The sequence below is a fragment of the Paramormyrops kingsleyae genome, chromosome 19, assembly GCF_048594095.1.
Source record: "Paramormyrops kingsleyae isolate MSU_618 chromosome 19, PKINGS_0.4, whole genome shotgun sequence".
In the NCBI taxonomy this organism is placed as follows: domain Eukaryota; kingdom Metazoa; phylum Chordata; class Actinopteri; order Osteoglossiformes; family Mormyridae; genus Paramormyrops; species Paramormyrops kingsleyae.
Genome location: NC_132815.1, coordinates 2,704,805 through 2,725,946, shown reverse-complemented (window position 1 = coordinate 2,725,946; position 21,142 = coordinate 2,704,805). Strand labels below are relative to the sequence as shown.

Sequence of the window (21,142 nt, the reverse complement as noted above, 5' to 3'; positions counted from 1 at the left end):
ATGCAATTATTCCCCTTCCCGGGTCAGTCCCTAATGGGTCCAGCCATTTGATGGGTCAACATCCTCTACATCATTCACCTACAGCAACAGGCCTCTTCAAGAATACCTTGAAGGCTGTTCTGGTCGGCAGGATTCCTGTCTTCTGATACTGTAGCAACCTGCCTCAATACGAAACTACTCTAACAAGCCCACAGGGGACTCCTCTGAGCGTGATGTGAATGGTGTAGACACAGAATCGCATAAACTGAAGACTCATCAGGGGGTACTGTGGGAGGACAGCTGGGTTCCTCTGACCTCGCCTTCACTTTTTTGAGTGACAATGCATAGGACATTGGACAGTAAATGAATGAAGGCGTTTTGGTGTAGTGCTTGAAGTGACTGAATTTATTAATACTGTACTTATGCCCAGATATTTCTTGTCTGCTCAAAAGAGCCCAGTGTTTATCCACGGGGGATAATTTATTGCTCATCTTGGCTTCTAGACTCTTTCTATCCCTGTCAATCTGCTGCTATTCTAGAAGCGTGTCTGAATAATAAGGGGTTGACGACGAGAGGGATTAATATCACGAGGAGAAGCGGGGGCCTTCTTAAAAGATGGGTGGGACAGACCCTGCTGATTCCACTTATGAGGTCTGGAGTACCAGACACTAAGATCTCTCCAACCTCTCTAACCTCCATCTTCAGCTATTGAGTGAAATGACTTTTAGTCTCTGAAAATGAGCCTGGCTGAACAACAGCTGAACACAGGTCCTGCTCCAAATCATAGTAGGATTCTGACCTTGGATTAAGGGTCATTTTATCGATTTTACCCGTTGTATTTCATTGAAAGCAATAACAGCAAAAATCCTTGAGCTCTTCATCATATTCTGACCTCACTGAGATAAGAATACATTGATTTTAGGATACAAATTGTACGTCAAGTTGTGCTCTCTTGTTTTCCTCAATCAGTTGCTGAGGTCCAAGGTACAAGTATCACTGAAAAAAAAGGTTAAGTAAGTCATTATGACTTATAGAACAGAACCACGAAGCATCACTTTTCCTGGTGTTTTGAAATGGCTGAAAAAAAGCCACAAAAGTGTTATTTCAAAATGGAGCTATATTGAACCTATACATCTGCTATCCATTCTGCCTAGGATTATGCCCTTCTGGGCTTCATCTTGTTTGGGTTGTATTAGAGGGCTGGAACCACGATCAAACACCAGTCTATCATGGGCATCTTAAACAAACTAGCAGACCCTGTAGCTGTATACCTACTGAGCCTCCATTCTAAATATTTGTATTTCACCAGAATTTGTAACAGCAGCTGTGACCATTGGCAGAATCCACTGCATGTGGGCTTCAACAGGCCAAGTGCAGTAAATGAACGGTTTGTTTCCCACACTGTGTGTGACGTTTGCAGCCTTGTTCCAGTATTCATCATGTGTCTTAACAAACGATACAGGCTTTTGCTTTGGGGTCATCTCTAAATATATCCTCCTTAAAGTCTCTCAACACTTGTCTGACCCCAGAAAAGATTAATTCACTTGTTGTGCTGCCTTTGGGAAGACACTGTTATTTTCTGATAATGACCCCCGCCCCCCATAACTCACATCGCTCTTCATTTGTTTGCATTAATGTGCTAAACTGTTTGAACTTAACTTGCGTGTCTTCGCTCTGTATGTCATCCTAGATAAAAACGACAGCAATATAAGCAATACAATTATTTTGTATTCGAGAGAAAGCTAAGACGACCAGTATTTTAGGGCGCGCGTTAAGCCACAGATAAGATGACAGCGACATCATGTGTTTGCAAGTGGAACGCAACACGGCCTCAAGTATACTTGTAACTAACGTGTAACTTATCGAATTTCACTATCAATTTGATATGAGGAAATACCCAAACCTAGTACTTGAGGAATAAATAAAATATGCAAAGCTAAAGAAAAATACATTAAAAATTCAATTGTGGTAGATTGAGAGACTTTTGCCCGTTTTATACATGTATGTGTAATATATACACGTATACGTGCACATGTAAGACTGAAATTTTGACTAAAATGTCCTGGAAACCACAATAATTTTAGCTTCAATAAAATAACATATAGCCTATCAGTATAATTCGTAGAATTTGGTACATGAAGATGGAGTTTTGATTTACTGGGGAAAAAAGATCTTATTTTTAAGACTAATAGAACGTTTTCCTCGTAGACACAGATCCAACATTAACTCAACTTATTACGAATATTTACCCGTGCACAACATTTGTATAGCACCGTCTGGCAGGAAATCGTGGAATCAGCTTATTCCAAACGGCAGGTGACATGCAGTATAAAAAGCCGCGAAACGGAGCACTTGGTCTTTTCTGTCCCTGTCGTCTATCGGGTTGAGAACAGGAGGGTGACTGCGATTATGCAGGTATGTATAATATAGGGTATATCGGTTATTAGCACTGAAAGTCTGGATTAACACTCAAAATCAGTTTTATATGACGATTAAACTACCTTAGGATTCCTAGTTTTACGTTTGAGGGACTTTAACTCGTGAATCGTGTACTGGGCTTAACGTCTGGCCGTCTCTTTTGCTTCTGTGTGCACGGCGTTTTTATTTCATCAGGCTCCAGTATGAATGATTGGCCGTTTAAGGTGTGTGTGAGTGAGAGAAATATAACCTTTATGCCACTCGGATCTGCACGCGGCAGTGCCTGCGATTCCGGTGGCACGTGGTCGATGCATCGCCGATGCAGTAGCTGCACATCTCCATTCAGATGTATTCAGAGACGCTCATTAAAACGCTGATTACTTAAGGCAATAATCATATCACTACGTTCCTGTTCACTGTACTGGGTAATCAATATGGAAAATGTATTTCCCCCCCGTTCTGTACCTTGCGTTTATTCACTGCTGAATTGAGTTGAAAATATCTTTATACCATTTCCTATCGGGTTTCTGTGTGTGGTGTATGAATTATTGGGTAAAATTTCTTGATAAAGTTACCATTAATACTGCCTAACTTTCGTAAGTAATTGTACCTTACTGGAATTAAATTGTGGATGTATTTAGTACAAACTCTGGCGTCGCAAAGTTTTATATTGCGCTATAGGATTTTAATCACTTTCTTGGCATACAGCCGTGGCCAAAAATTGAGAACGACACAAATTAGTTTTTACAAAGTCTACTGCCTCAGTTTTTGTGATGGCAATCTGCCTGTAGTCCAGAATGTTGTGCAGATGTATCAGGTGAAGTGCAACTAATTGCAAAGTTCCCCTCTGCCATTAAAAATGAACTTAATCCGACAAAAAGCCCCATTTCCACTGCATTTCAGCCCTGCCACCAAAGGACCTGCTGACGTAATTTCAGTGATTTTCTTGCTAACGCGGGTGGTAATGTTGACTAGGACAAGGCTGTAGATTACTCACACGCTGACCGAGTTAGAATAGCAGACTGGATGCTTTTAAAAGGAGGGTGGTGCTTAAAATTATTGAAGTTATTGTTAACCATAGTTACCTGCAAGGAATATAGCCACAACTAAAGAGTGATACCAGAACATCAACAGCAACTTCTGTCAACCATTCAAGAACAGTGGTGGTGATCAATGCTTTTTCCAGCATGATGGTGTCCTGCCATAAGGCACAATTGATATCGAAGTGGCTCAGGGAACTAAACACTGACATTTGACCCTCGGGGACAATTTTTTTAATTTTGGGTCCATGGCTAAAACTCCTCAGACCTTAATCCCATTCACAATCAATCTTCTAGAGGCAGGTGGACAAACTCAAATTCTGACACTCCAAGCATTGATTATGCAAGAGTGGGCTGCCATCAGTCAGGATCTGGCCCAGAAGTTGATTGACAGCATGCCAGGGCAAATTAGAGGTCTTGAAGAAGGGCCAACACTGCAAATATTATAGCCTTTGACACTTATGAAATACTTGTAATTAAACTTTAATATACTATAGAATCATCTTGACAAAGATCTACAAAGCTGAAGCAGCGAACTTTGTGGAAGTCAATACTTGTCATTCTCAACTTTTGGCCACGATTAATATCCAGAAATATTGCATAACGTTATTGTAGCATTTCTGTATTAAAGGGGCTGTATATTTCCACTGTAATGGAAAGAATGTTAAGTTTACAGTGGCCTAAACGTAGATAAATGTTGAATGTCTTTCGATATGGCAAATGTATAGTACTTTTTCTGCCTACAGAAAATGAAGAATTTACTAGCTTTAAAGTTGAAACTTCTCATTGCTTTCATTAAAAATGCTGTGGATTCTCTAATGGTGATGTCTGTGGCCACCATGTCTAGATCAGGGGTCTCCAACTCCAGTCCTGGAGAGCTACTGTCCAGTAGGTTTCTATCCTACCTGGCTTCTGATGAGCCACACCTGTTCTCGGGTAAATTCCTGGAACAGGTGTGGCTCATCAGAAGCCAAGTGGGACAGAAAACCTACTGGATAGTAGCTCTTCAGGACCGGAGTTCGAGACCCCTGGTCTAGATACTACATTGAAATGGCCTAACTTGGTGTTGATCTGAATACTCTTGGCGCAACCGATCTTATCCTAAGATTGTATAAATCTCTCAACTGCATATCTTGGTCGGGGATTAGTGGACTGAAGCCTCCGTGATCATATCGAAACCAGAGTTGGACATAATGATAGTGGTAACTTGGATAATCGAAATTAAGATTTGTTTCTGTACAGCAATTGTATGATCCATCTCCCAATGAACTGATGAATGGACAATAATCAGCCAGGATGGCTTATGCATTTTGATCTTTCTTTTCCAGTGCATCACACTGGATAGATGAAGACGATGGAAAATGGGTGAGTTTTGAATGGGCTTGGAAACCCAAATGACACTAGTGCCTAAATTAGGATGCTTTTTTTGGTTGAACACAAGTACTTCAAGAGCTTTAGGTAGCCTGCTTTCTGGAGGGGGAAATCTAACCCAGCGACAGGTTACATACTGGTTGCTTTAATGATGAATATATCCCGAACCTGATTTCATGTGACTGAAAGTCATATATTCGGATCTGACTTCTGAAATGCAACCTTTAATCTTGGGTTTTAAGTGTTGATGCCATTAGTAGACCTGTATGTGCTAACGAATGGACATCTTTGCAGAATGAACGGCAAAGCTGAATCTTCAGGACTGCAGCTGGTGGAAGGTTCCGGTTAAAGTCTGAAACGCTGGTAATGAGCAGAGCTGGAAGTGTTAACTGAGCAATAAAATTCTTTAACTCAAGTGTGTGGAGGGGTTTTTTTTGTAGCAACATGTTTGTTATTTAACCTGCTGAGCCACTAGTCATCTGCACCTGTGATCGGAAGGTTGACTTCTGCCAGGACTGGGGCTCAAACCAGCACATGTCTGTGAGCCCTTCGAGGCCCTTAACCCCCAGCTGCAGGGACCCTACACACTGGATGATACACCCCCAGCTCCCCAAGCTATGGAGAGCATGACTGGGTCACTCATGAGAATTGCAAATGGAAAATAATGGGTTTCTCTTTATCCTGTGTCTCTACAAACATTGGCCCTCAACCCTACTGTGAGCGTAGTGCCTGCTCTGGGAGATGGCTGGCTTTGTGGTCATGCAGGTGAAGGCTCTTGGTTATTTTACCTGCAAGTTATTACAGCTGAACACTTTCAAATATATTGATTCTCAGTCAAGGCACAAGAATGGCTTCTGACCCACAGATTACAGCCCAGCTGTTGCATATCTGCCAGTTATTCTTTGTAATCAAGTCTGATACTGAAGACAATCTTGTTTGACTGATGCCTTGTCCACACGTATATGAGTATATTTTGAAACACCTTAATCTATATGCCTTGGGCTTTTGTCCACACGTAAACGGCATCTCGGGTCACTGAAAACAGAGCTTTTGCAAAACTCCATCTAGGGTGAAGATTTTAAGAAACTCCGTTTTCAGCGTCGACGTACACAGGGAAAAGAGTTTTTTGGCTCGAAACGTCAGATTATGTGCCGTTGTCCACTTTGTTTAACGTCAGAGTGTGCGCTGTTTGCTGCATAAATTAGGCGAGTTTGAGCAATGGCGGACTTAGCCGAAACAGTGCTTGTGCTAATCTTGCTGACAGGACTTCTTACACGTGTACAGATAAATGTTGAGTCGCTCTCGCATTATATTGCTCAACACAGGTGTCGGAATGTGCACCATGGTTTTCAATTTAACAGAAGTGGCAGTTAGGCTTCTGCCGCCTGTTTTGCCATTTTAGTGGTTTCGCGTGGATAGAAATTTTTTTGAAGACAATGTCACACCCAGCTCCGTCCGACCCTCGTGTGTGCCACGCCCACCTCATTACCTCCTGTTTCTGCCTGATTGTTCTCACCTGTTGCTCGTTACCCTCAGCTTGTCTTGTGTATTTAGTACACGTCTCGGTTAGTTTTCCCCAGACTTGTCATTGACGTTTGTAGATGTGCTTCCCCCCGGTCCTGTCTTCGGAATAAAACCCCATTTCGTTGACTTCCTGACTTGGCTTGCCTTCTTCCCCGTTCACCTGCAGCACTTTACGTTGCAATGTTCGTGTGTACAGGGATTTTTTTTTTAACACAGGAAAAACACCATTTTAAAATTTATGTTTGTACATGTGGGCAAGGCATGAATGTCAGTATTTCAATATGACCAAATGCAAAGTCTACAGCAGGAGAATTTAAAAGTGCAAGTTAGCCTCCCTTGAGAAAGCTGGGGCTCATCCATTTGTAGTCATAATTCCAAGCAAACCTTTTAATTATTGAGCAGTCTTGCATTATGCTAAGAATGTTTGCATTATGTCCTGTATGACCCTGTTATCCTGCTCCGTTTCCATTGGCCTGGGCGGGTTTTAAAGTGTGATTTCCATATTTCCTCATTTTGTAAGCTTTATTGGCTTTTTAGGATATTTGTCCATGTCTGTTTTTGGGGTGACTAACATGACTTGACCTGTGGTTTTTTGTAGCGTGAACAGTAACAGCTGTAGGAAATATTCAGTTTATTTTTATATAGTGCCTTTTACAACAAAGTCGCTTTACATGGGTGTGTTGTGATAAGTTACATCATTAAGAGAATGATACAAAAACAAGGAGAATTAAGAAGAGAGAGAAAGCCAGATGACAATGGAAGAGAGAAACCAAGAACTCCCAAGCAGGGGGGAGTAAAAAATATCCTGGGGTCCAAGTTCAAATGGCTACCCAGCATCCCCCCCCCCCACCAAGCAAGCTAACATTATAGGAAAAAAAAAGAGTGGGCTTGCTTGCTAAAAGCTAGTGTGGTCAATGTCAAAGCCAAAGTCCATCGATGAGTCAGTCCACCACACTGGCTTGTGTAGGGTGCAGATGGGAAAACTGCACCCACAATGTCACAGTTTGTAGGTCACATCCATGATGTCACCCTTCCACGGGACTGAAATGAGCCTTATAATCCTTGGCTATGGCCTGGTATACTCTCGTGTCCTCTGTGAATCTTTGCTATGTGTGTGGGGGAGAAAGACTTGGACAGCTGTGAAGGGTCATCAGTATTCCACAGATGTTAAAGCATCACTTTGCAGCTTGCTGATTCCAAGCGTGCGTCTTCGACCTCAGAAGGTCAACTTTGTTGCCTTATTTCATGACTTTTTACAAATCAGGGGTGAGTTTCCCGAAGCCTTCTTAACGATACGTCGTTCGTTAGTTCTATCTTTTAACACAGAACTTAAGAACGACGTAGCGTTAAGAACGCTTCGGGAAACTCACCCCAGATTATTATCTGAGGTGTTGGATAGGGTGACAGAACCACTGTACGCACCTTAAAGGAGGGGTCTTTAAATCTGCCCCTCGATTCCAAATCCAGGCCTTGTTTTCAGTTTTCCCAGGGAGTTAGTTTAATAATTACTGATTCTGATTGGCCGGAAGCTACACATGAGGCTTACAGATAAAGGACGGCAGGAAAATCAGCAGCACTTGGACCTTGAGGACTGTGATTTGAACAGCCCAGCCTTACAGCGTCAGACTAAACTGAAGTGTTTTCTTTACTCGAAGCAGGTGAGTGCCATCAAAACTTTGCTCTGTGATTGGTTAACTTGATACCCAATGCACAGTTCAGTATACTTACTATGCGGTTCATTTCTGTGCACTGATTCAAATGTGACTTTTATTTTGCTAAATGATGTAATCATAAAAATGCTGGGTCTGATTTTCATCAATTCATTTTCCAGTTGTCAATCCAGTATAGGGTCATCTGGGGGAATATTTATTTATTTATATTTTATTTAACCTTTATTTAACCAGGTTTGTCCCATTGAGATCACAGATCTCTTTTTCAAGGGAGACCTGGCCAAAGTATTAAGTTGTGCAGACGGAGTTCAGCTTGAAGTCTGTTCCATGTGTAAGGGATGGAATGCATATTGCATGGAATGCTACTCCATCATTTATGGTCAGTGTAGAAACGCAATATCACGTAAAAGCGTGGCTCAGCAGGGGAGGATGTTGTGCCACTGATTGGAAAGATGCCAGTTCTGGATCAGCAGAGTGGTTTCAGTGTCTGGTCCTTGAGAAAAGGACCCCCCCCCCCCAGTCAATCAAAGAGCTGTATGATGCTGCTCTCTTATAATGTATGTAGCTTTCAGTAAGAGTCTGCTAAAAAATGTAGTAATAGAATGCAAACTCCATACATGAATTTTAATTTCTAATTATGAATGAATGTTACATTCATGTAGCGCTTTTCAAGACACCCAAAGCAATTTACAGAACCAATGGGGAGCCACTTCAATCACCACCACTGTGTAGCCCCCACCTGGATGATGCGACGGCAGCCATTCAGCACCAGTACGCTCACCACACAGTAGCTAAGGTGAAGGGACAGGAGAGAATTCACCAGTTAGATACTGGGGAGGATTAGGAGGCCAGATTTGAAAGGGCCACAGTGGGCAGTTTAGCCAGGACATCGAGGTACCACCCTTACACTTTCAGAAGATGCCCAGGGACCTTTTATGACCTCAGACTCAGGACCACAGTTTCACATCTCATCCGAAGTATGGATTTTGTATTTTAAAACGTGGAGCCCTATGGATCAATTATTGTTATTACAGAAAATGTATTTTGAGGCATAGTTTAAAATTACACTTGGGGAGAACGCTATAAAATCATGAGTAGGAGTTATAATGAACCAAAAAAGGAGTTAGTACAACAAAAATACCACGAAACTATGTCAGCTAAAAACATGTCAGATGTCAAACAAGTCTATGTCAGAAAAAAGCAAGAACTACAGCAGGAATGCTGTCATGTAACACCGCAATGTTTTGGTTTTAAAAGTGATATATCCCTTTTGCTGGGAATACGCACTCTCTCCTTGTCGGCGTCGCTCCAGTGTTACCAGGCGTACAGTATCTTAAGACCGTTTACATTAAAGTTACAATACTTAGGTAAACTATTTCATACTTCGGCTGGTGAAATAAAGGAACTGAATGAAATACGACAAATAAAACCATTATGGACGCGTTAACGCTGCAAGGATTATTAGTCATTATAGTCACGTGCGTGCATTTTCATTTTCCTACGTTCATAATTATGGATAAGGAACAGAGAGTAAACCGTGACTGCATCCAACGTAAAGCACGACATTTTCGTACAAAGCGGCTGCCACTACTTTAAAACGGACGCGCCTCCAAACTTCGCCCCAGTTCCCCGGCCGATGCCTTTGTTCTGGGCCTGGCGATACGGGCGACCACGCCCACCTGCGGCTAGCGCCGCCCCCGCCGTCGCGGCCACGCCCCTGACGCTCGCTGGCGCTCGGAGCGCGCCGCCGATTGTGCTGCGAAAGGAGGCGAGCCCGTGTGCTCCTCCGCGAGAAACCCCGTAGTCGTGAGAAACTCTCGGCGTGATCGCGGCCGCCATTTTACATCATCTACAGTGGAGGAGCAGAGCCGGACCTACGGCGGGGAGTTATACACCTTTCTCCGTTTTTTTCCAAATTCCCTTCCTTCCGAAATAATCTATACCACATACCACCGCGAACCATTAGCAGGTAAATATGTCCTAAATTGCCATCTAGCTAGGCTTCTTTCCGTAGCGCTATGGTTGTTGTTCTAGTAGTGCTTTTAAACAATGTGGAAACTGGTTTGGATGGTGTTTCAAACCGGCTTTTTGAAAATGGACTCCAGTTATGTGGCGGCACGTTGGCCAACTAGGCCTTGTGAAATGCCCAGTCGGGTCTGCAATACAGCGTGCTTAAATCGTGCTCTCCGATCCCGTCTTGGCAATCCTTTCCAGCGTTACGTACGTTTACACTCAGCCTTGAATATTCAGCATTTGCAGCACCTTTCCAGACAGTCAGCCACCGGGGACAGGGCTGCGATAGGGGCACGTTTCATTCAAAACCAGGCCAGATGAGTCTAGGATCGCCTATCTTCCTAGACACGATTTTCCAGCGCGGTGACATGTGCTGCACGCATGTCATTGTTTTTATTGTCGTTTCGCTGCCGTATGCTGGGCTTATGTTAGCTGGCCGCGAAGCCAGCGCCTTATTTGGTGCCTACAATAAATCGGACGTTACAGTCAGCTTAGCTGGGCTACGTGAACAAATGATCGGGAGGCTGTGTGGTTTGGCTAACATCAGCACGCAGAGGGGCTAGCCCAGCTAGCCTAGCATCCTCCTTATTAAATAGCCAGGCCGTTATTTCTGATTGTATGCCATTTAATACGCCTCAGAGTGTAGCATGTGTCCCGCGGAGGAGCTTTTGGGTGTCTGGGTGCCCCGCACGCCGTACCCGCCCAGCGGCGTTAGCCACCAGGCTAGATGCTTGCCGGAAACCGCTGTACAGAAACACGTGTACGGAGCGCGGCGGCGCTGGCGGATGGGTGGGGGTGTCGGCTTTGTTCGGCGGCGCCGCCGCTCGCACCTCATCGGCAGCCGAAGCACAAGGCGGGAAGCATGTCTAATGGTGGCTCGCCGTCCCACCTTCATGCACAAGTAGTCGGCTTAGTTCCCTTAAAGTGGTTAACGTGTCCGAACCGTGCACGAGCAATCGGGGCTGTGCACGTACCCGATTCAACTCGCTTCAAAACTTGGCGCGGCGGCTCTTGCGTTTATCGCAGTTATTGCCTGGACAAGCTACTTGTTTGACGTGTTCAGCATTATTTAGTGCCGATCATTACAGCTGGTTAAACCTCATCCACCGTTTAACGCTTGCAGTGGCCGACGTTAGCGATGCGGCCGCCATGTGCATGCTTCTGCAGCGCGGCTGTAAAATAACCTCAATTATTTACTGATCCCGTTATTTTCGTAACTCTTTAACCCTGACTCAGTTTTTGGATTAATTTGGCTCATTGCATTTGCACAGATGTCTGGAGACATGGCCACAGAACATGTTAATGGAAATGGTACTGAAGAACCAATGGACACCAGTGCTGCAGTTACCCATTCTGAACACTTCCAGACTTTATTAGACGCTGGTTTACCACAGAAAGTTGCTGAAAAACTAGACGAAATTTACATAGCAGGTAAGGAACACTAAGCATCCAAAAGATTTTCTCCACACAGATTTAATTTTGCAGTTTTTTGCATGTCCTTTACAATCAGCATTTCTATTGACTGTGGGATTTGTGATCCATAAGCAACTTTTTGTGGTTTCCATACAAATGGGTACTGCAGTTGTAAAATTAAAAGGAAAAAATCAACCACACCCCCAGTATTACGGTACTTAACGATTTGAATGTATTTATGTCTCTTTCAGAGCGATTTGAAGCAGGCGGCGTTTTTTGTATGTATGCTTTCGGGGATTAATGTGGCATAAGCATACAGTAGCCCGGGGCTGGGGGGCAGGGTGGGGGGTGTCCTCACTTGGTCTCGGGGGGGGGGGGGGGGGTGTCGCCAGCTGGGCACACGCTGAAACAATGGCAGCAGCCATCCACGGCTGAGACAGGTGATGTGGCCCCTGAAAGCCCGTCGTGGTCACGCTAATTATGGGGGGGTGCATTTGGGGCTGGGTTTTTCCGGCAGGGGTGGAGATGGAGATGATGCCGATATCAGCTTACGACATCTGTTGTCGCTGGTGCTGAAAAGGTGAAAATGAAGACCTTTTGTTTGTGAGCGTAAAGTTTAAAAATGCACAGTCTGACTCAAGGTCGACGCTGCTCTGTGGGCCCGCCGGTTTCTTTGCCCAGCGAGTGACGTTCTGTCGGTTCTTGTTTTCTGACAGTTTACTGTTGCTTACCACTCCGTGCCTTAAGAGCTAACTGCTAAGATCTGATTGGATGGCTCTTTGGCGTGTGAGGCCGTACCTGCTCTTAGCGGAGTGCTAACTCATGGCCTCCCCTTTGTTTCCCCTGTCTTTGTCATAGGCTTGGTAGCACACTGTGACTTGGACGAGAGGGCGATTGAGGCATTGAAGGAGTTTAATGAGGACGGCGCCCTGCAAGTTTTACTCCAGTTTAAGGATAGTGATCTGTCGCATGTGCAAGTGAGTGTGCCCGGTGCATTGCCGGGTGTGCCGTCGCACGACACGCGTCCGGGGTGTTAACTCCTAGCCCACCAGTCCTCTCCTTCCCCGTTAGAACAAAAGTGCCTTTCTCTGCGGTGTGATGAAGACGTACAGGCAGCGGGAGAAGCAGGGCACCAAAGTTTCAGATTCCAGCAAAGGACCGGATGAGGCCAAAATAAAGGTACGGTCAAGCAGCAGAGTACAGATCCAGACCAAGGTTTTGTTTCAACCAACCAGTTCAGTATTAAGAGTCACAGTCACAGAGTACTCAGCTGCTTGGTTGAAACAGAACCTTGGTCTGGATTTGTACTTTCTGGGCCTGAACTGTCCACCTCAGTCAAGCAGTCATGTCTTGGCTTTGCTACGGTTAATGCTTGTTGGGTTAACTTAAGACGTAACAGTGTATTTAGCTTTATGACATAAAAGCATGTGCATGCGTTCATTCGTTGACCTTTATTTTACCAGGCAAAGCATTAAGAACAGTTTCTTATTTACAGTGACAGCTTCTGCTAAACGATGTAAGTTGTGTTCTAGGTGAATGATACAGGAAATGTTTGTTGGACACTTTTGTTTTTTGACTTTGTCCGAAGAGTCTGTTTTATCATATGAGACAAGATATTTGCATGTAAATATCTTGTATTGCGGAGTTATAAAGTGTGTATGGTGGACAGCAGTCTTTCACGTAGGGGTTCGCCTGTGGATTAGATTGATCTTTTTCATCACTTGATAGGCTTTGCTGGAAAGAACCAGCTACACACTCGACGTGACGACCGGTCAGCGAAAGTATGGCGGCCCCCCCCCATCCTCCGTGTACTCGGGCGCACAGCCCACCATCGGTACAGAGGTAAGCCCCCCCCCGCAGACCAGTGTGTAAAATCTGCCTGTGGAAGCTTCCACCTTCGCTTAGCCTGCTACGCTGCCCCTAGTGTCCACATGATGAAGCGTATATTCTGTTCTGGAGTGACTTGTGTTGCGCTGACAGTTTACCGCTAAGATCTGACGGGACACCCCCCCAACAGTTACTTTATACAAACTGTGATATCCGTATACCCAGGGTGATGACTGAAATTGATGTTGATCTCATTCAGCTCCTTTTTCTCTGCAGATTTTTGTGGGTAAAATCCCAAGAGACTTGTTTGAGGATGAGCTCGTACCCTTGTTTGAGAAAGCGGGCCCCATCTGGGACCTCCGCCTCATGATGGACCCCCTCAGCGGCCTAAACAGGGGCTACGCCTTTGTCACTTTCTGTACTAAGGAGGCCGCCCAGGCCGCTGTTAAACTGGTGAGTGTCCTCGCCCCGCCGCTCCTGATTGGCCGCCGGTTGCCGACGGCTCTGGGACCGGCTCTTTAAGGCGCCCGCGGGGCTCTCTGTCTCCTCCTCGCAGTGTAATAACAACGAAATTCGCCCCGGCAAACACATCGGCGTGTGCATTTCCGTAGCCAATAACCGACTGTTTGTGGGCTCCATCCCCAAGAGCAAAACAAAGGAGCAGATTGTAGAAGAATTTGCCAAAGTCACAGGTAAGAGAGGCTCGCTCCGGCCTCAGTGGGCGTCTCCGCAAAGTCTGTTTTCTTACTGTTGATTAAAAGATGAGTATCTGAAGGTTTAATAAGCCTGAAATTCTTTATTGGAATCAAATGTAAGTAGGAGCACCTAATGATTTGAGTGCAGCTTCGCAGTAGCGGTGTGGTCAGATATCATGTGGCAAATGTGATTATTGCTGTTATGCTGGGCTCTGCAGGAAGTGCTCGTTTATTATGCTCATAATAATAATACAGACAGAGCCTCTTTCGTGGCGGGACAGCGCTGGGCCTGAAGTACTTTCCTTGTCTTTTCTTTCCACGCCTCCTGTTTAGAATGGTTTGTTCACTTTTTTTTCCTCTTCCTTTCTCTTTTTGTTCCACCCTTTTTTGCAGAAGGTCTCAGTGACGTCATACTTTACCATCAGCCGGACGACAAGAAGAAGAACAGGGGGTTCTGCTTCCTGGAGTACGAGGACCACAAGAGCGCCGCTCAGGCCCGCCGCCGGCTGATGAGCGGCAAGGTCAAAGTGTGGGGCAACGTGGTGACAGTGGAGTGGGCCGACCCCATCGAGGACCCCGACCCCGAGGTCATGGCCAAGGTCAGTGTGGAGGCTCTGCTGGTGAATTGCTGCAGCTCGGCCCTGTCATGGGTTAACCTGTTAGTCCCTGATTAGTCTGAAAGTTGAAATTGTGGACCTGAACTGAGACCTGATTAATGATGTTTCTGTGTTCCAGTCTCCAAGTGTCCCAAAGTCACTATTGATCACAATAGTGGTGTAGTCTTAGGTGTGCAGCCACAGACAGATGTCGGGTTCTGCGTGTGATGTCTCCTGCGCTTGTCACGCAGGTGAAGGTCTTGTTTGTGCGGAACCTGGCCAGCACTGTGACGGAAGACAAACTGGAAAAGGCCTTCAGCCAGTTCGGCAAGCTGGAGCGAGTCAAGAAGCTGAAAGACTACGCCTTCATCCACTTCGATGAGAGGGACGGCGCCGTAAAGGTACGCCCCCCCCCCCACCCCGGAGCACGGCTGCCCCCCCCGCAGTAGCGGAGCTGCCCGTGACCCTCTCCCTGTGTCCGCCCCCCCCACCACAGGCACTGGCCGAGATGAACGGCAAAGACTTGGAGGGCGAGCACATCGAAATCGTTTTCGCCAAGCCCCCGGACCAGAAGCGGAAAGAGCGCAAAGCACAGAGGCAGGCGGCCAAGACTCAAATGTGAGCGGCGTGTTCTGATTGGCTTGTGGTTGCCCCCCCCCACTATGCGGGTCGTCCCCGTTTTCGCTTGTCGCCTTAATGGTCACCTGTTCAGCCTCTGGACGTCTCATTCATCCATCTTTAAAATGTCCCCTTCTCTCTCCCTCCCCCCCCCCCCCCCCCCCCCCCCCCATCCTCAGGTATGACGATTACTATTACTACGGCCCTCCCCACATGCCCCCTCCCTCGAGAGGCCGAGGCCGAGGTGCCAGCCGTGCAGGTTACACGTATCCCCCTGAGTACTACGGCTACGAGGATTATTATGATTACTATGATTACCATAATTACCGCGGTGGATACGAGGACCCGTACTACGGCTACGACGACTTCCAGGCCCCAGTCCGAGGAAGGGGGGGCAGAGGCGCTCGGGGCTCGTCCCCGGCACGGGGCAGGGGGGCTGGCGCCCCCCGAGGCAGGTCCAGCTTCTCTCAGCGGGGGGGCCCCGGGCCGAGCAGGGGCGCACGAGGAGCCCGAGGGGGCATGCAGCAGCGAGGCCGTGGGGTAGGTGGGGGGCGACCGTGGAGGTGAAGGGGCGGGGGGCGGGGGGTAGGGGCTCCGAGGTGGTGCTCAGTCTGGTTGCCATGGTTATGAATCTGCCAGCCTGGAATCGTACTGGGATTCCTCAAGGCAGCTCACTTTGAGTCCGCTAGCCCCGTGTCTGACAGGCTCTGCATTTGTGTGCTCCTGTGCTTTCGGAATACTTCATTTTGTTTGCTATGGTGAACTGATACTAAAAGCTGTTACCAGATTTAATCATTTGCACTTGTGTGTAAAAATAGCTCCCTACTCGCTATTATTTGAAATAGCTCCCTATTCCCTAAATAGTGCACTACATAGTGAGTCTGCAATTTTGTAATGCTGTTTGATTTCTCTGACAGCTCTCGCTATATAGTGCTCTTAGATTCCCGCTGCGCAGTGCATATAGTACTGCACGGACGAGGTGTAGAAGCATTCACTTCATACCGTAATGCTGGGTGGAGCAGAGAACCTAACTGACCTCTCAGTACAGACAAGGGTAACTTCATAAACGTAAGCATATTTTTAAAAGTAACTTAAAATCAGCAATCTATGCATAGATTGAAGTTGACATTCATTTTAAATAAAAAATTTTAAATGATGCATCCATGTTCACTTGATCTTTATTGTTTCTTTTATGTTTCTGAATTTTGCTATTGGCAAAGACACCAATATGTGGCCTGCTGGGATGTGGCCTGCTGGGATGTGGCCTGCTGGGATGTGGCCTGCTGGGATGTGGCCTGCTGGGATGTGGCCTGCTGGGATGTGGTGTCTGAAACTCGCATCTTGTTTTACGATTTCCCTGTATATTGTTTGGCTGTACATTTTGAGTAGTATCTGTCTTAAAGGCAAAGGTTTTGTTTAAAAACAATTTAAATAACTATTATAAATTACACAAATCCTTAAGTTTTATTGATCCCCATGGGGTAATTCTTTTTACGATTCCCCCAACTTGCTCTCTGTAGCATCTAAAATAGCATTTTGCATAAAAAAAAAGTTCTTTGCTGCTTGAACACACACTTTAAAAAAATAAAACTTCATATTGGCTGAAATGTGAATTTGCAGCAGTCACATTGCATGAAATTTGAGGCTAATTATGGGGGTTTGAATAGGGTTTGGCACATGGAGGCTGAGTGTCGCCGTGTCACTTTCTGTGCCTTTAAAATGTAAAGTCAGAGCTGGTTTCTATTCGGCTACTGCAGGGTGTCTGTCAGGCAGGGGGAGTGTGAGTGTGGGAGCTGAATGCAGGAGCCGTATGAATGAGACGCGTTCAGAGAAGGTGACATGAAACGTGACGCTGGAGCTGGGATCTTCTGTGTGCTGACAGCTTAAAATCGCAGCTTTCCAGTGCCCTGTGCTACGAAGCGGGTTCCTGGCTTATCGGGGTAACTTGTCGGATTTAAGGTAGTCTGGGCAAAATGTAAGTGAACGAATATGAAGTCCATTTAAACTGTGGTACCTTAAATCCGACAAGTTACCCCGATAAGCCAGGAACCCGCTTCGTAGCACAGGCCACTGGATGGACAGCTGGACGGTGCTCTTCCCCTGTGCCCTTTGTATTATTCCCCTCTGTGTCCTGTATACTTGGGGTGTTTTCTCCTGTTCAGTCATGTTTAAACTGGAGGCACAAAATTCCCATTAACTAAGGTGTGAAAGGGACACATTTTGACATCTCCCCCCGCCGGACATGAACCATTGCCTTTACACATCCCAGCAAGACCGTCTCTCTCTGGGTATCACATAAGGTTAGATGTATGGCCATTTGACTTTCGTTGCCTAGTTGAACGTCATGTAACTCTTTCGAATCGCCATGTTTCTCTGTGCCATCTTGGATGCTCTTCTGATTGGATGCTTTTGTCACCTGACTGGCAGGGAAAGGGGGTTGACACCAGTCCTGAACTTTTACTATGAAGACTGACTTGCTGTGCGGGGTTACACCAGAAGCTGCCAATGGACACGAGGCTAAGGTCAACACGATGGTCCAATGATATTCCAGCCTTATAGAAGCATCTCCCAGACTGCCACCACGAAGATAATCATCGGAGCAAATTCGAGACTTGTTACGTGCTTGGACTTTTACTTCGTACACATTTGGATAAAAAGCCTTGCATTTTAGCTGACTTGCCACCTCCCCTGTTCCTGCCCCGTCGTTTTAAGTACCTATCAAAGATGTTCAGATTTCCTGAGGGATTCTCGTCCCGAAATGAAATGTAAAATGTATTTTGCACTTTGTCTTAGTTTTGAAGTGGCTCGAAGGAGCTTGATGCTATTGTATATTTTTTTTTTTTTTGTTTTGTTTTTCGTTCTAATTGCAGCTTTATGTTGGAATATATTAATCTAAATTGTTTTGATTTGGAGAGGTTTTGAAGAGGATGTTTTTGCCGGTTTTAGGTGTAACCACCTGGCATCTGCGGTCAGGCATTCCAGGAAAGTGGTTCTTTTCAGAACTTGTCTTTTTAAGGGTTGGTTAACTACCTCAGTACAGAGGATTAAACTGCCCTGTCTGTACTGTAAATAAGGAAACGTTATTGATGAAAGCAGGGCTTGTTCCCCACTAAATATGCACACATGGGCAGCGGCGGCGGCGGAGCTTGATTTGCTCCTTGTAATATAGAGCTGGTGCTGCCCTGACATCGTGAACAGTCAAACTGGGCATGTATACTAATCTCATATGATGAGCCTGAACAAGCCCTGCCTTCATCCTATTTGAACTGAATTAGCTACCTTGCTTCTTCAGATTATGTAGTTACTGGTTGTATGATAGTTTAGAAAAATGTTACTTTTGTAAGAGCTTGAACATAAAAAAAGCTTCACAGCTACTTTTGAATATCTCTGCGGTGTCCCCCTTTCTCACAGCAGATGAGTCTTTTTTGATACTAACTCACCGGTTTTGAAAGCTGTGTACACGTTTATTTTTGGAGGTCACTGGATGTCATTTGTGTACCAGCTGTAATCATGCACACCACGAACAGTGATGGATATCATAAAGAGCTGCTTTTTTTCCCCCTCGTTCCATTCATGTGAACGGTAAAAGGGTCATAAGTTACGGTGTGCGTGACTGCGACGACAGCGCTGTGTCCAGGAAGACCGATCGATCCCCTGGTTTAAGGGGGATACTGCAGCCGTGTATTTTTTTCTTATTCCATAAGTTGCAAAAAGGAAACTGAACACTTGATCTGGTTTTGTACACAGTTAACTCCCTCTCAAATCTGTATAATTACAAGCAGACCTTTGAAAAGTTGTTACCGGTTTTAAACTATTGTTGGTGGCCAACAACCGTTTTTGCATTCCTGCAAATAAATTGTTTTATACTGTAAGATGAGGTGAGTAACTTATTTTTGTAATAAAGTTTTTGATTTTTATCTGTGTCTTAAAACTGTTTGCTATGCATTGTATGAAGGGCAATTATCAGTCACTACTGATGTCATTCGTTTACCTGCTGGAACATGCACCATAATTTGCAGTATGACGATGATTTTACAATTCGGACCCAGTGACGCCTAAAAACCTTGTTTTCTTGAATGATTATAGCTTTTGAATGAGTCTAGTGTATATAAAATGTTTGTCCTTTGAGAGCTGCGAGGGAGAGGGTGCTGTGTTTTAGGTATCGATCAGATACGGTAGGTGGATTTTAAAACGGGTCCAAAGTACTTACAGGGTACTGACTTTGCATGTGTGTTATAACATTCATATGGAACTTTTGGTTTAACTATATGATTACGTCAGAATGTGGTTTATTTGTCTTAGCACTTAAAGGGACACCTGCATTGGCTGACGACATGCTCGCATTGCCGTCGCTGCAGAGCACAGAATGCAGCGATTAAATGCCGCTGGCTGCTGGTTAAAAAATTGAGGAGGTAAGGTGATACGTTTTACTGTTTTGCAATAGCGGTTTTTTCCCCAAAGAAAGAAAATGTTTCTGAATGGCAATATTTTAGCAATGAGTTATTTTAGTTCTAATCTCAAAAATAATGATCTAGCTGTTTCTGGTAAATGCTGTCAACTCTTGTTTCAGTTGTAAATTTGTGTGGAAAGTAATTGGGTTTCGATGGTCAGTAATGCCAAGAATTTTCTTCAGTTTAAGAAAGTGATGCCCACCGCTTATTATCATATTAACGGTAGTGCTTAACATTCAATGAGGTTCGCATCCACACGTCGGCAGTTTCTCACTGTACTGCTGTTTATAAAGTGTCCACAATGGGCCAAGTGAAGTCCTCCAGATCTGAGTAATTGGGAACGATGACCATGAACCACTGTTAAATGTTCGTGATATGAAGATTGTAGTTAAACGTCAATATTCATTTTTAAGAAAGGAAAATCCGCCGAATAAAGGTTAAAGGGAATGACCGGAAGATTGCCGAGACTGAGACATCAGTCCTCACAAAATCTGTAAATTAATGATAGAAATTATAATGTTCAAAGGAAAATGTACTTGTGAATGAAACAAATTTACTTTAAAAAGTAAGCTTTAGAATTTAGTTAAAATTTTGCATACAACGCATGGGTCATTCATCTGTCATTGTTTAAAAATGAATAAACTGTGCGGGCAGTTCGTGCCTAGAGCATCACTAAAAATAGTGCATGACCTCGACGGCTGTACGCGTTGGTATAATACCATCCATGCCGTAATACAGTATGTATACAGTATAATAGTGTGTTAAACCCACGAATCTCGAGGCTACTGTAAAAAACAAAAAAAAAAAACCGACGGAATCTTGCAAAATGATCATTTGAAAAATTATCTCAAATTACTAATGTCTGATGCATTTAAATTCACTGCCGTACTTTTCCTGCTCACGTATCTACAGTAACTATGAAACGAGAATCCCAGAAGCCCATGACATTTAATTTTTTTTTCATTGTATTAAGCAGAAGGAATGGGTCTGAGTGTAACAGTACATTTTGATTTTCATTTTTTTTGTTTTGTTTACACTTTTGTAGTAAATCTAGTATTGTCCAGTTTGTAATGGGATTTAGTTTTAAGAATATAATGTATACATATTCATACAACTTTCGAAATTAGCATCATTGTCATATTTTAAAAATCTTTCATGCCGATGTCAATAATGGGACTACTAGTTCATAAAGTTCGCTGTTGAATTAAAAATGTATAGTGTCGCCCATGCCCATGTGCCTCGTAAAGCTGGTGCACCAGAGGAGCCCATCCCTAGGTGGGCAATACAGTCCGACAGCCCCAACCACACCCAATGCCAAGTCATGCGCCTCGGATCATATAGCAGTCCAGAAACGAAATACCCCTGAGACAAATTAAAATATTTTAGAAATACTCTCTTATGCTAGACCTAACCGCCTAACTTATAAATAGCACTCGTACCATACGTAAAAGAGACGTGTTCTTTAAGTCGCGTGTCACCTGACAAGTCCAGACCGCGACGAGCAGCCAGCGGAAGTGACGTCAGGCA

General features: G+C 44.8%; 1 protein-coding gene, 2 long non-coding RNA genes and 1 other non-coding gene across 7 annotated transcripts; 3 read left to right on the top strand and 1 right to left on the bottom strand.

The window, feature by feature from the left end:
- Positions 1–470: 470 nt before the first annotated feature.
- On the bottom strand, positions 471–2,342 carry LOC111842987 (uncharacterized). The gene is made up of 3 exons (XR_002838035.2): positions 2,229–2,342; positions 907–975; positions 471–773 (listed from the first exon to the last, which is right to left on the bottom strand). It is a non-coding gene; the product is annotated as an uncharacterized lncRNA (long non-coding RNA).
- LOC111842986 (uncharacterized) lies at positions 2,296–5,223 on the top strand. Its single transcript, XR_002838034.1, has 3 exons — positions 2,296–2,394; positions 4,766–4,802; positions 5,103–5,223. It is a non-coding gene; the product is annotated as an uncharacterized lncRNA (long non-coding RNA).
- Positions 4,952–5,025, top strand: LOC111843064 (small nucleolar RNA SNORD50). Its single transcript, XR_002838054.1, has one exon. It is a non-coding gene; the product is annotated as a small nucleolar RNA SNORD50 (small nucleolar RNA).
- Positions 5,224–9,799: 4,576 nt separating the features above from the next.
- Positions 9,800–19,081, top strand: syncrip (synaptotagmin binding, cytoplasmic RNA interacting protein). 4 transcript variants are annotated; one of them, XR_011984089.1, is made up of 13 exons: positions 9,832–9,971; positions 11,287–11,446; positions 12,287–12,405; positions 12,500–12,607; positions 13,157–13,270; positions 13,532–13,708; positions 13,812–13,947; positions 14,347–14,549; positions 14,798–14,947; positions 15,043–15,164; positions 15,344–15,704; positions 16,082–16,232; positions 17,592–19,081. XR_011984089.1 is itself a non-coding variant. In XM_023810256.2 (12 exons), exons 2-12 carry the CDS (start codon positions 11,287–11,289, stop codon positions 17,628–17,630), a joined length of 1,692 nt encoding a protein of 563 aa, XP_023666024.1. In that variant the 5' UTR covers positions 9,832–9,971; the 3' UTR covers positions 17,631–19,081. The 4 variants fall into 4 exon arrangements, 1 of the variants encoding a protein (XP_023666024.1); XR_002838047.2 differs by having other exon boundaries at positions 14,344–14,549; XR_011984090.1 differs by lacking the exon at positions 11,287–11,446 and having other exon boundaries at positions 9,800–9,971; positions 14,344–14,549.
- The last annotated feature ends 2,061 nt before the right edge of the window (positions 19,082–21,142 follow it).

Bases quoted from the DNA above. Each gene is read 5' to 3' on its own strand.
- syncrip (XM_023810256.2), top strand. From the start codon at position 11,287: ATGTCTGGAGACATGGCCACAGAACATGTTAATGGAAATGGTACTGAA. The intron at 12,608-13,156 runs GTACGGTCAAGC...ATCACTTGATAG, and splicing joins CGGATGAGGCCAAAATAAAG to GCTTTGCTGGAAAGAACCAG. The intron at 15,705-17,591 runs GTAGGTGGGGGG...CCTGACTGGCAG, and splicing joins TGCAGCAGCGAGGCCGTGGG to GGAAAGGGGGTTGACACCAG.